Source organism: Echiichthys vipera (genome assembly GCF_963691815.1).
Source record: "Echiichthys vipera genome assembly, chromosome: 4".
Classification (NCBI taxonomy): domain Eukaryota; kingdom Metazoa; phylum Chordata; class Actinopteri; order Perciformes; family Trachinidae; genus Echiichthys; species Echiichthys vipera.
The window spans coordinates 3,578,936-3,592,218 of record NC_139829.1 but is presented as its reverse complement, the minus strand read 5'-3'; the positions used below and the strand labels follow the sequence as shown (position 1 = coordinate 3,592,218).

General features: G+C 41.9%; 1 protein-coding gene across 2 annotated transcripts; it reads left to right on the top strand.

The window, feature by feature from the left end:
- Positions 1-6,636: 6,636 nt before the first annotated feature.
- isl1a (ISL LIM homeobox 1a) lies at positions 6,637-12,997 on the top strand (the record flags this gene model as incomplete). Of its 2 annotated transcripts, none has more annotated exons than XM_083912698.1 (6): positions 6,637-6,707; positions 7,085-7,274; positions 8,212-8,471; positions 10,234-10,517; positions 10,890-11,057; positions 12,881-12,997. In XM_083912698.1, the coding sequence occupies exons 1-6, from the start codon at positions 6,680-6,682 to the stop codon at positions 12,995-12,997; spliced, it is 1,047 nt and encodes a 348-aa protein (XP_083768824.1). In that variant the 5' UTR covers positions 6,637-6,679. The 2 variants fall into 2 exon arrangements, with proteins under 2 accessions (XP_083768824.1, XP_083768825.1); XM_083912699.1 differs by having other exon boundaries at positions 10,231-10,517.
- Positions 12,998-13,283: the final 286 nt, after the last annotated feature.

The window sequence follows — 13,283 nt, the reverse complement described above, 5'->3', positions numbered from 1 at the left end:
AAAGTTAATCATCTAACACGTTTTGATTCTCGTTAACACTGAATGTAGATGTGAATGTTAGCCTTTGTTGGAAGCTAATGTTAGCCCGCTAGCCCAATAGCGCTAATATTAGCTAGCCTTTACGATTCATGTCTTTACAGACAACGTCAGAATCAATAGACTGCAGCTGGAGCTGTGTTCAATGAAAACTGCTGTTACACCAGACATGTACATGTGTATGTTTGCTTTGTTAATAGTTATTTGATTTTCTGAAAGGAACTGTGTATAATTATTCACAATAACTGTGAATAAACATTTTTTTTTAAACTTAACTTAAACTGTGTTTCTCTGTTGATTAATCAAACTAAAGAAGATATGTCTCTTCAGAAAAGTTGTTAATTTTGACAAAAAACAACAACAATGAAATACACAAATTCTAGAATCACAACATTTTTTACAGCATGCAAGAAGTGGTGCCGGCTCTAGACCAGCAAAGAGTTGGTGCAGCTCTGGAACCAGTTTTCCTGGCTGAGAGCCGGTTCTTTGGCTGTCAAAACAGGAAGAACTGGTGCCCAATCCTGAACCGGACCTCAAATGTCTTGGTCAAAAGGATGTATATAGGGGTTAGATCTGGACTCTGGGCTGGCCATTTCATTGTTTCAATATTCTTAGCTTCAAGGAACTGCTTCACCTATTTTGCGGTGTGACAGGGGACATTGTCTTGTATGAAAATTGCAGCTAATTGGGAGATAGTGAAGGAGGTTCACATAAACCTTCTCATTCCCCCTGCCATGTAGCTGTACAAGAGGCCCAACTCCTGCTGCAGAAAACATCCCCAAAACCATGACACTTCCTCCTCCAGAGTGGACTGACTTTTTTACACACTTGGGTTCAGTCTTTCCCCAGTCCTACACCAAACATAATGTTTCCATCAGACCCAAATAAACTGAACGTCCTCTCATCACTGAAGTCACTCTGGACCAGTTCTCCTCTGTACACACAACAGGCTCCTCAGCAAAAGCAAGTCTAGCCTTTTGATTCTTTCTGCTGATGAGAGGTTTGGTCAATGCAGAGTGGGCTTTCAGTCCAAAAAGTCTTAAACACTGAGACACTGTGTGCAGAGACAGATCCTTGCCCTGTTCAGCACTGAACTGGAGACCAACTCAAGCTGCAGAGTTGAACTGATTCCCCATTAAGAGTCTTCTCATAATCCTCTCCTCTGCCTTTTTGAGGGACTTAAATTAATCTGTGTCCTTGTACAATTGTATGTTTTTGAAATCACAGACTGTGAACGCCCAACCTCTCTCTGATGGCTGAGAGGGTCATCCCTTTGGCCTTCATCTGGATAACCTGCTGTCTCAGGGTTTCAGTCTCCTTAGAGCAGCTTCCATCTTTCAAAGTAACCAGGAGAACTGCAGATAAATAGGGTGTGTCCAACAATGAAGTCAACTGTCACCAGGTGCAGATTAACACCAATAACTGGGAGGGATCAGAAAGGGTTCTCTAATTTTTGCTCTATTTTTTTCACAAAATAAAGCTTTTTGTCGAAGTGCCCTGGTTATTTAAAAAAACATGCCAATCAAATTCTGAACAATAATAAAATAACAGTATTTCAGAATAAATCAAGGATTAGTGACTTTTTTTTAAATTGTATTTTATTTGGATCTCCTGTGTATGTTCATATGTGAAATGGTGTTATAATAGTGATGTCATAAATTCACATATGCTGTTCATGAATTTATTGAATGTGAAAATCTCCATGTAGATTATTCAGGATCAAAAGGGCACATACTGTTGTACTTGAATCACCAGCTACTCTTTGTGCACAGTAACAGACAATGATAACATTGATTCCTTAAATGTGCACCATTAGCTCTGGTATTGGATAGGTTGGACAATACTGAATAATAGTTACATAATAGGTTATAATGAGGATGATGATTTAGATTGTTTTAAGCTAAATCTAATATAATCAAAAACTTAGATGCCATGTACTTACCAGGTCTTTTGAATAAAAGGTTGTTTGTCGGTCCCTTCTGATAACCACCCATATAACTACAAAACAACTTAGAGTTAATATTTTAGTTGAGGCAGTCAAACTACTTATCTTACTTACCTACTCATTTAGGATAACACTATCCTGCTTTAAAGGATCCAGCATCAACAGGTAGACAGTCATCTCCCATATACTGTGTGAATGACCCTGACTTCTGCCATGATACCATAATATATGGTTTGAATAGGAAAATATCAGGTTGAAGTAAAGAAAAAAGAGAGCCAGCTGGGAAAAAATAGGCCCACTGCTACTTTGTCTTAAGGGACGAAGGAACGTTCGGATCGTGTGAAGCCATTTGGAACAATCTAAAGACATTTACGCATGAACGATGTGGATTCAATTATCTTAGAAAGAAATATTGTACTTTTTACTTAGAATAGAATATAGAATAGAAATACTTTATAGATCCCAAGCTGGGAAATTGCAGTATATTGCAGTACTACACATTTATTAGATAGTCTTCAATGTAAAAGATTATGTCCACACAGTGACCTCCACACCCTTATACTCTGCCTTACTACATAAAGGGCGTGCTGCTCCATGCACTGGCACTGAACGTTTCTACTGGGCATAAATGATGTCCCCCAGACTCATCTCAGTTACAGTAAACTGTGCTACAAGATGTCACTTATCAGGAAAAGATAAACACAGGTGTTTGAACATACTGTATTGATGTGCAGTATCACCTAGCTGGTATTGGTATGACATGGGTTAATCAAAATGGAATCAAAATGCGCAGCAAATTTAAATTTCCAACTAATAAGCAGTCTGGACTGTTTAATGTCTCATCCTTTGGCTCTGATGTAAGTATCGGTAGCGGTTATAAAAGTGCTCAGATCTTTGACTGAAGTAAAAGTAGCAATACTGCAGGGCAAAAGTACTATAAACTAGAGCATTCAAGTAGTTTGATGTTAGCATCAAAAAGTTTAACCTTTGTGTCATGTTTGTTTCTCCCCCCTTACTTTGGTGCTCCCGGTCAAATGTTAAATTTGACCGGCCTGTTTTAACTGCTCTTACATTAACACAAAAGCCATTGATCATCACCAAATTGTATTTAACTACCTTTTAAGCTGTAAACAATGTCTCAGCCTACTGGTTTATATTAATAACTGCAGTGAATGTACAAAGAATAGCCACAGCAATCGTAAATTGTATCCCAAAGAGGGGGTCTGTGAAGAGATATGAGACATTTGAAGATAAGATAAGATACACTTTATTATCCTTGAAGGGAAATTTGTCTTGAACTCCAATGCTGTCACATAAAACTGCTTTACATAAAACAAATAACAGTGCATAAATATAGGCCACAGGCTACACACCGTCCCTCCCCGCCTGCTGTATAACACCATGGTCCATGGTCAATAGTACTATTGCACAATTCGTTTGGCCTTGGGGGCGTTTAGGATCCTTATTACGGTGGGCACAAATTAATTCCTAAAGCAGTTCAGCCTGCAAGTGGGGACTCTCCTGTAGCGTCTACCTGATGGTAGAAGGTGGAATTGTGTGTGTGTGTGTGTGTGTGTGTGTGTGTGTGTGTGTGTGTGTGTGTGTGTGTGTGTGTGTATGTGTGTGTGTATGTGTGTATGTGTGTGTATGTGTGTGTGTGTGTGTGTGTGTGTGTGTGTGTGTGTGTGTGTGTGTGTGTGTACTATCTGATGGATGAACACAATCTAGGGTCACCTGTTTCCTATGGCGGACCGGGAACAACGCAGGTGTTACAAAGTTGACCAAGCCACTCAAAATTCAATGGAAGTGGTGATCAGCAATTGTATATGTTCAAATGCCTATTTGTAGGATATCATAAGGCCCTGAACCAATCAAATGTAAAAAAAAAGAAACCCAACAATATTTGTGATTGATGAAAGTAGAAAAGCATTCAAATTTGACCCCAAAACGTCAGAAAGGTTAAGAGGTATTCAGCGTTTTTTAGGCCAACGACTCCTTATAATTGAGCTGCATATTAAACTGGGCCTACAATGATGTGTAGGGAGGCCTAAACGTCTATACACTTACCTTTTTTATGATGCATACAATAATGAGCTATTAAAAATGTTACTTTAGGCAAGGAAAGGCAAGGCAAGTTTATTTGTATAGCTCAATTCAACAACAAGGTGATTTAAAGTGCTTTACATAAAACATTAAAAGCATTGGGAAAAACACATAAAAGGTAATTTAAAACATACAAAAGATTGTTACAGCTACAGAAGTTACAGTGCAGTTTACTAAAAAACAAAAAAAAACACATAAAACATATAAAAAATTTAAAACACATAAAAGGTCATTTAAAACATACAAAAGATTGTTACAGCTACAGAAGTTACAGTGCAAAACAAAAAAACCCCACATAGACCAGTATAGCCATCAGTGTGTCAATTATTTTATTCCTCCCACAAATAGGCGGATTTATCTTTGCTAATAACATGATGGATACTCAGACCCCATGTTGAAGATATGTGACCTTAAGTGCCAAAGGTAAAAGTACTCATTATGGAGAGTGACCCATTTCAGAATAATGTTTAATATTATTGGATTATAAATAGTGATGTTGATAAGGGTGGGGATTGCAGTTAATAGTAATTTATTAGTTGATTATATTTTACATTAAAAACGATCTACTAAATGTGTAGTACTGTTATATACTACAATTTCCCAGCTTGGGATCAGTAAAATATTTCTATTCTATATTCTACTCTATTTGAGAAAACAGTACAATATTTCATTCTAAGATAATTGAATCCACATTTCTTTTAAACACACCGTTCATGCGTAAATGGGTTTAGATCGTTCCAAATGGCTTCATACGATCCGAACGTTCCTTCGTCCCTTAGGACAAAGAAGCAGTGGGCCTATTTTTCCCCGCGGCTGTAAACGTATATTTCCTTCCGTGTGATGCTGTTGTGTGTTTACTGGGGGAGTAGGTTACCAACACAAGAGGGCGTGTTGGTGTGTGTCAGAGCTGCTCCTGCGGGTCCTGGCTGGTCACCGCTCTGATTTAGGACTCACACCATCAGCTGCTCTCTGCTTCAAAAACGCGCGTGTCCGCGTCCGTGAAGTAATCTTTGTTGCTTAGGTTTAACAGAAGTAGCCCAAAAATGCGCCCCATACATAACAAGGCTTTTAAAATGTCCTCCTTCCTATAAAAATACCCCAAATCATTCAAAATTGACCAAATGTATTTTCAGACTTCACATTCTTCACATTTTAGATTCACATCTAAACAGAAATGATGGAAAAAATAATGTTTGACAAACATATTTCTGACTCCACATCCATCTCTGCTCTGCTCCACTACAACACGACTGAACCTGTGGTTTCTTACACAGACGCTGATGATCAGCAGGCTTTTAAAAAAGGGTTCATATTTTCATATTCATCCATATCAGTGAATCATGCATAAAGTAGTCCCCTACACTGAGAGGAAAGGAAGATGGAGAGAAGAGCTGGGCCTGAGGAGACTTTACATGAAGACCTTTAAAGAACCTTAAAATGATGATTTACTAATATAACAGTTAAAACGATGATTTACTAATATAACAGTTCAGTAAAATTGTGATTTACTAATATAACAGTTCAGTAAATGATGATTTACTAATATAACAGTTACAATTATGATTTACTAATATAACAGTTCAGTAAAATGATGATTTACTAATATAACAGTTCAGTAAATGATGATTTACTAATATAACAGTTCAGTAAAATGATGATTTACTAATATAACAGTTCAGTAAATGATGATTTACTAATATAACAGTTCAGTAAGCAGTGAGACTCTATTGGCTGTTTAAGGACAAATAAACAAGAAAGGTAAGAACAGGAAATGATTCCATGTGCAGTACTTTTTGAATGATATGATGAGCCTCTATGAAGTTGTGATTTATGGTGGCATGGTTTGTGTTGCATACAGGGAAAACGTATGCCCCCCCCCCCCAATCCTGACATCAGATCTGCGCCCCAGAGCACAAGGCATTCAATAACAACCGGTAGGCCTACTACCCATATGCTTATACCCCGCGTTTAAATGTCTTATAAGCTTGGTGCAATATGTTTACGTCACGTCTTAAGGCTAAGACTATAATGGAGTGCAGCATGAATCCATATCCACACTGTATGTCCAGGAATGCTTCCTCTGCAGCCTACTGTATGCCCAGTACATATGCCTATTGGAAGTTAAAAAATACAGATGAAGTGTGCGTTTCCTTTATGGAAAACACTCAGCTGACCATGTAAACAACGGTCCACTCAGCACCGACAGCACACTAAAAACAAGAGAAAAGATTAAGAGAAGAGAAAAGAGCAAAGAGGTGGAAAACAAATGATATGCAGCAAGAAGTGTGCCAGTGCGTGTGTGCGCGCGCGCCGGTGTGTGTGTGTGTGTGTGTGCGCGCGCGCGCGGTTGGTGCTGGTCAGCCAATCAGCTGCTCATGTAGATGACGCGCTGCTGTCCTACGTCAGCCTCCGCTCTCTTGTCAGGATCAGAGCTCCACACACACCGGCGACACACACATACACACACACTCCCTCTCCAAGCCGGACAGCACAGCCCCTGGCCCGGCAGCCCGGCAGCAGGAGGACACACATCCAGGCTTCCAGGCTCCGCAGCCCGCTGTGACAGTGGACCTAACGTCGCCTTACTTTGTGGAAATGGGAGACATGGGGGATCCGCCGAAAAGTAAGACACTTGTTCGGTGTTGGGGTGCGATTCTGGAACTAAATGCAGCACAGCTTGAGAGTTGATTGTGTTGTCCTGCGGTGGTGCCTGAACTGGCCCCTTCAAGTATTTAGTGTCATAAAAGACTTTAAATCAGTTTACACAGACTTTTGATTCAGACTATCAAAAAACAATATATCATACAGCCTAACACTAAGTCTAACAGTGAAAGAAATCATAACAGAAACATTATTATTATTTTTGTATTATTATCATTATTATTTTATTGTTATTCTTATTAATATTATTGTTATTATTATTATTTTGGCCATTTGGTACTTATCAGTCAGCGGTCAGTTGTGCAGTGTGTGTGATGTGTCCTGTTGACGCTCTTCCAGAGAAGCGGCTGGTATCTCTGTGCGTGGGCTGCGGGAACCAGATCCACGACCAGTACATCCTGCGGGTCTCCCCGGACCTGGAGTGGCACGCTGCCTGTCTCAAATGCGCCGAGTGCAGCCAGTACCTGGACGAGTCGTGCACGTGCTTCGTCAGGGACGGAAAGACTTACTGTAAACGGGACTACATCAGGTAGGACGGCCGGGACGGGACGGGACGACCCTCAAGAGCTGGAGCTGTACGGCCATTGGAATTGTTATTATTATTATTGGTTTTTTTTTTTTTTTTTAAAAATACACATTTGCAATATCAGATTTGGAACATTGGGAGTGATTTAAGTCCCACGGAGCGCTGATTCCGGTGGGTTCAAATCATTTTGAACATTATGATCACAACCATTTGGACTGCTACAACAGAGCGCGCACCCTCGTGTCACTGTTGTCTTCTGTTGACATCTGATGCATTTCAAAACATTGCACATCAGGCCGTAATAACATATCATTTATTAATCAATGAGTCCAATCAGAGTGGATTATACGCCTCCCTTTGTGATGGACGTGAAGAAATTCATTTTAAAAAAACCTGGGAGGTTTTTATTCGATTGCAACTTGAGTTGGCCTTCAGTTATGATCTAATACAAGATACCGATAAAGTTCTATTACAATAAGTCACATTGTGGATAAAGGTCTCAACCAGAAAATCAAAAAGTTCACTATATCTTCAACCGCTCTCCATGTGATAATTCTGATAATTCAGCCTGATAAACCACTACTGTTAATAATAATAACAACAATAATAATGATAATAATAATAATAATAATAATAGGCAAAGAACACAATGATAAATTGTTTACAATTATAAAATATATAATGCATACAGGCCTAAATGTTTTATAGCTTATTACAAACAACTTGTGTTGTAATTATCATTATAATAATAATTATCCTTGTTATTATGGTTATTATTATTATTATTATTATTATTGTCATCATCATCATGAAGCTAAATTATCGATCGTATTATTTCTGTCTTACTGTGTATTTTATAATTAGATTTGTGTCAGTGACTGAGCTGCCTGCAGTCAGACTGATCGGCCCGTGTGTGTGTGTTTGCGTGTGCGTGTCACAGGTTGTTCGGGATCAAATGCGCAAAATGCAACATCGGCTTCAGCAAGAACGACTTCGTGATGAGGGCCCGCTCCAAAGTCTACCACATCGAGTGTTTCCGCTGCGTGGCCTGCAGTCGGCAGCTCATCCCGGGGGACGAGTTCGCTCTGCGGGAGGACGGGCTCTTCTGCCGAGCCGACCACGACGTGGTGGAACGGGCCAGTCTGGGCCCCGGAGACCCACTCAGCCCGCTGCACCCCGCCAGACCGCTGCAGATGGCAGGTAAAGTCCCGGGGAGTGGGAGACAAGGCCGTGCTGAGGACTTTACTCCTGGAAACATACACTTTTTAACTTGCTCGGCGCGTCTGGCTGTGACTTTTTTTTCTTCTTCCCCCCGAAGTTCCGAAGCCTTTTTCCCGTAGGCTAATTGGATTTTGTTCAGGTGCTACTTAAAAAATAAACGGATGCTCCGAGGGTGACTCTCCACGAGACACCGGAGTGTGCTGTTTCATGTTCGACTGAGCTGCACCTCTTGTGTGTGTGCGCAGTGCTCCACACACTCACAATGTATAATGTCAGAGTGATTTAGTGGCCGGGTTTGATCCAGGACATGTTAATGTCGCCCAAATGTCACGCAGTCACGGGGAAGCTGCTCCCGGTGCCATAACTAACACGGGCGGCTGTTGTGTTTCAGACCTGACTTGGTGAGGTTGGACCGGACTGTAGGCTGTCTTTTGTCTTTTACGTGTTATTTTCTGCATTCCACTGTCCAGTCAGGCCAGGCTCGGTAGATTAGATACAGCGGGCGCTGCTGTCAGAAATACACCGAGTTATCACTGATGCTGAGTGCGGGACGTGACAGTGGGTCCGTGGGCTAATGCTGCGGTGCTCTGCGCAGGGGTGCAGATCTGATGTCAGGAATCGGGGGGACACTAAAGTGATTTATTTTATTTTTTTTGCCCTTATGCAACTCCACGCCACCATAAATCACAACTTCATAGAGGCTCATCATATCATTCAGAAAGTACTGAACATGGATTCATTGACTGTTCTTACCTTTCTTATTTTTCCTTAAACATCACTGTTTATTTAAGTGTTATATTAGTAAATCATCATTAAACTTAACTGTTATATAAATATATCATCATTTTAAGGGTCTTTAAGGGTCTTCATGTAAAGTCTCCTCAGCCCCAGTTCTTCTCTCCATCTTCCTTTCCTCTCAGTGTATGGGACTACTTTATGCATGATTCACTGATATGGATGAATATGAAAACATGAACCCTTTTTTAAAAGCCTGCTGATCATCAGCGTCTGTGTAAGAAACCACAGGTTCATTTGTGTTGTAGTGGAGCAGAGCAGAGATGGATGTGGAGTCAGAAATATATTTGCCAAACATTATTTTTTCCACCATTTCAATCATTTCTGTTTAGATGTGAATCTAAAATGTGAAGAATGTGAAGTCTGAATTTGTTCAAGTGAATGATTTAGGGTATTTTTATTGGTGGGGACATGTCCCCCCGTCCCCTGGGATCTGCACCCATGGCTCTGCGTGTCTGGAAAGGGTTGTGGGTTTTCTCTTGAACAGAGCAGTGCCCATGTCGCAGCTTGCCCTACTGTTTTTTAAATGTAGCATGCGTTTAGAGCTCGGCTCAGATGAGTCAATCAGAGCTGCGCTGTTCTCCTAAAATATGGTTCGCTTCAAATGGAGTTCACCACAGGGCTATTTTGAGCACAGTGGGCAAACTGCTGCTTTGAAAAAAAGATTCAGTAGCCTTGTGTTTGTGAAGGAGGGGCCGTTATTATTATTATTATTATTATTATTATTATTATTATTATTATTATTATTATTATTATTATTCAAGCAGACGTGTTTCAGGATGATGGAACGGACTCGTAGCCAAATTTGCAGAGTCGTGCGTCATGTGTTGCAGTGAGAAACTACTTGTATAACACTCATTGTCCTTCTCTCTTTAGTATCCGGGGCGCACAGATAAATTGATGTTGCCCTCGCTGGGTTTGTTTTCCCGTCCTTTCTCAACAGCAGAACCAATCTCGGCCCGGCAGCCCGCGCTGCGGCCGCACGTCCACAAACAGCCGGAGAAGACCACCCGGGTCCGGACGGTGCTAAACGAGAAGCAGCTGCACACGCTGCGGACCTGCTACAACGCTAACCCGAGGCCCGATGCCCTGATGAAGGAGCAGCTGGTGGAGATGACCGGCCTCAGCCCACGAGTGATCCGGGTCTGGTTCCAGAACAAGCGGTGCAAGGACAAGAAGAAGAGCATACTGATGAAGCAGCTGCAGCAGCAGCAGCCCAATGACAAGACGGTAAAAAAAAAAGACGGAGCACACTGAGCTGATGACCTCTCACACCGACACTAGCTGACATGTGCACGGAATAGTCGTGTATTAAGGACTCTTACATGATTAATGAAGGTGTTTAAACCCAGAGTAAATTTAAGGTCACCTCTATTTAAGGTGTATGACCAACAGGCCTACACTCTGCAGTCAGGACCACTTCTTAAAGAAGAAATCACACATTTGTAGAGTAAAGGTAACGGTCCTGTGGTGGAGATGTGGGTTGTGTGCGTAATGATGGAAGATTGACCCCCCCCCCCCCCCCCCCGCCAACACACACACACACACACACACACAGTGAAACATGTGTATGCTGGGTGCTGACCACACGTCATCTTCCAGAACATCCAGGGAATGACGGGCACCCCGATGGTCGCGGCCAGTCCGGAGCGGCACGACGGCGGCCTCCAGGCAAACCCGGTGGAGGTGCAGAGCTACCAGCCGCCCTGGAAGGTCCTCAGCGACTTCGCACTGCAGAGCGACATCGACCAGCCGGCCTTCCAGCAACTGGTTAGTCATTTTTGTTCCCTATAAGTGCTTCAGTCTCTCAGTAGCTGCGTAATAGGCGCACTTTTTCAGTTTCAATTCTTAATATTTGACACGCTGTGGTTCCTTTACACTATGATGGCGCACACACAACATGTATTGAAATAACGGAGCATGCCCATGTCCTTGGACTCTTTCATGTTCCTAATGTCTCTGTGGACAGTAAGATAAGCCCCGTCACAACTGTTAATGGCAGGATGGCTTCACGTCAGTGCAGATCGCTTCTTAGTTTTCCAACATGTTTTTTTTAAAAAGTACCCTCCTGTGGCGGTCAGGTCAACTCTAGTCCCTTCATATCCGGAGACAGAGGAAGGCCTGTTTATGGTTTGACCAGGACTCTCTCGGAGGGAGTCAAACACCTGTCGCGTCACTGATGTAGGGACACAAACTCAGGACCAACGGTGGATTTTAAACCTTTGGAGGGACGTTTGTTTTATTATTAGTGGTTCATTCTTTTGGAGTGGCGCATGGCAGCCAGCGTGACTGAAATCTCCTGAAACGAGCTCCAGCATAAAGCGCTGAGGCCGCTGGACACAGTCACACAGATGGATTATTCGCTTTATGATGAGAACTGGAATGTGACACGCCAGCGTCTGTTCTGAAAGCTGAGCTGTGTTTAGACAAGTGGAATATTGTTATTTATGGGTTGAGTAAATATTTGGAACTATTTCATTTCGATATGGATGAATAAAAATGCTCTAACTAAGGCATATTTTTATGTAGGTTTTTTTTTCCTTTAAACCCCATATAGGCCTACGTATACTTGTTTTCCTTTCATTTAGGCTACTGTACAATTATTACGCAGATACTTGAATCATCAATAACACAGATAACCCATCAGAGCATCGTCAAGTCCGCTTTTCTTCTTCTGAATTTGATAACCGGCCCGTGTCAGTGTTGTACAAATCTACAATCTATTCACAAATAGAAATGTATCAATCTACAAAAATGAATAGGCTAACAGAAATCATTGTCAATCAAACTGCGCACCGCTAACAGCACGCTGTCCACCGTGAGCCTCACTGAACTCAAAAAAATCCAGTTTATCTGCAAGTTCATTGTCACTGGTAAATAAACCCAGAGGGATGAGCGTGTTAATGCAAACAAGACTCAAACATCACTTTTGTTGTCACCCTTTGCTGGTTTAAACTCCAACAATCCGATCACATTCCTGGATTCATTCAGTCAGATATATAGATAGAGAGATTGAGAGATATAAAGATATACTTTATTGATCCCATGCTGGTAAATTGCAGTGTAGCAGCAGCATTACACACAGTAACAACACACAGACACATCAAAACAGCAATATCAAATGCAATTTAAAAATATACATAACATGTGTAAATAAGAGGTCTAACTGTAGCGCAAAGTAAACATATAATAATAATAATAATAATAATAATAATAATAATAATAATCACAAAATAAGGTGCAGTGAACAGATTATGTAGGTGGTGGCAGGTGATCTTCATCCAGCCTCTAACTTCCGTGGTTTCAGAGGCTGCAGGAAAAAACACCTGCTAGTTTGAATCCTTCGCTGCCGTAATTCAGAGCAGCCCGTGTGCAGTCCGGATTGAAAGAGAAAGGATGTTTTGGGTGTAACGGGAAAGTATCAGGAGAAGTGTGACTTATCACTGTTGGCAGGGAGGAATAATCCAAGTAAAACTATGACTTTCCAAAAGAGTAATGAGTAATAAACGACAACGGTGAGAAAGTCACTGTGACGCGACCCCTCCTGCGGTGTATCCAGATGTTTCTAACCGCTGCCTGATGTTTCCCCGCAGGTCAGCTTCTCTGAGGGAGGGCCGGGTTCCAACTCGACGGGCAGCGAGGTAGCGTCCATGTCGTCTCAGCTTCCAGACACGCCTAACAGCATGGTATCCAGCCCCATCGAGGCCTGAGCGGAGCCCCGGCATGGACGGACTGAACTGAACACACAGCCCCCCCGTTCATCCCATCCCTCCCGACTGCACCAAAACAACCCCCCTGGTTGTATTTTGACACTGTGAAGACAATCATGGGATTTTACCACAGCCACACATTCTAAACGTCCGTCCAGGAGAGGACGGGCGGACGGATGCGTCATCATGGGCCGGTGCTGCACGTTCACACGCCTGGTTACAGTTGCCAAAACGAGAAGACATGAACCTGAACTCCATCGATACACGGGACCTCTGAGTAGGAGAA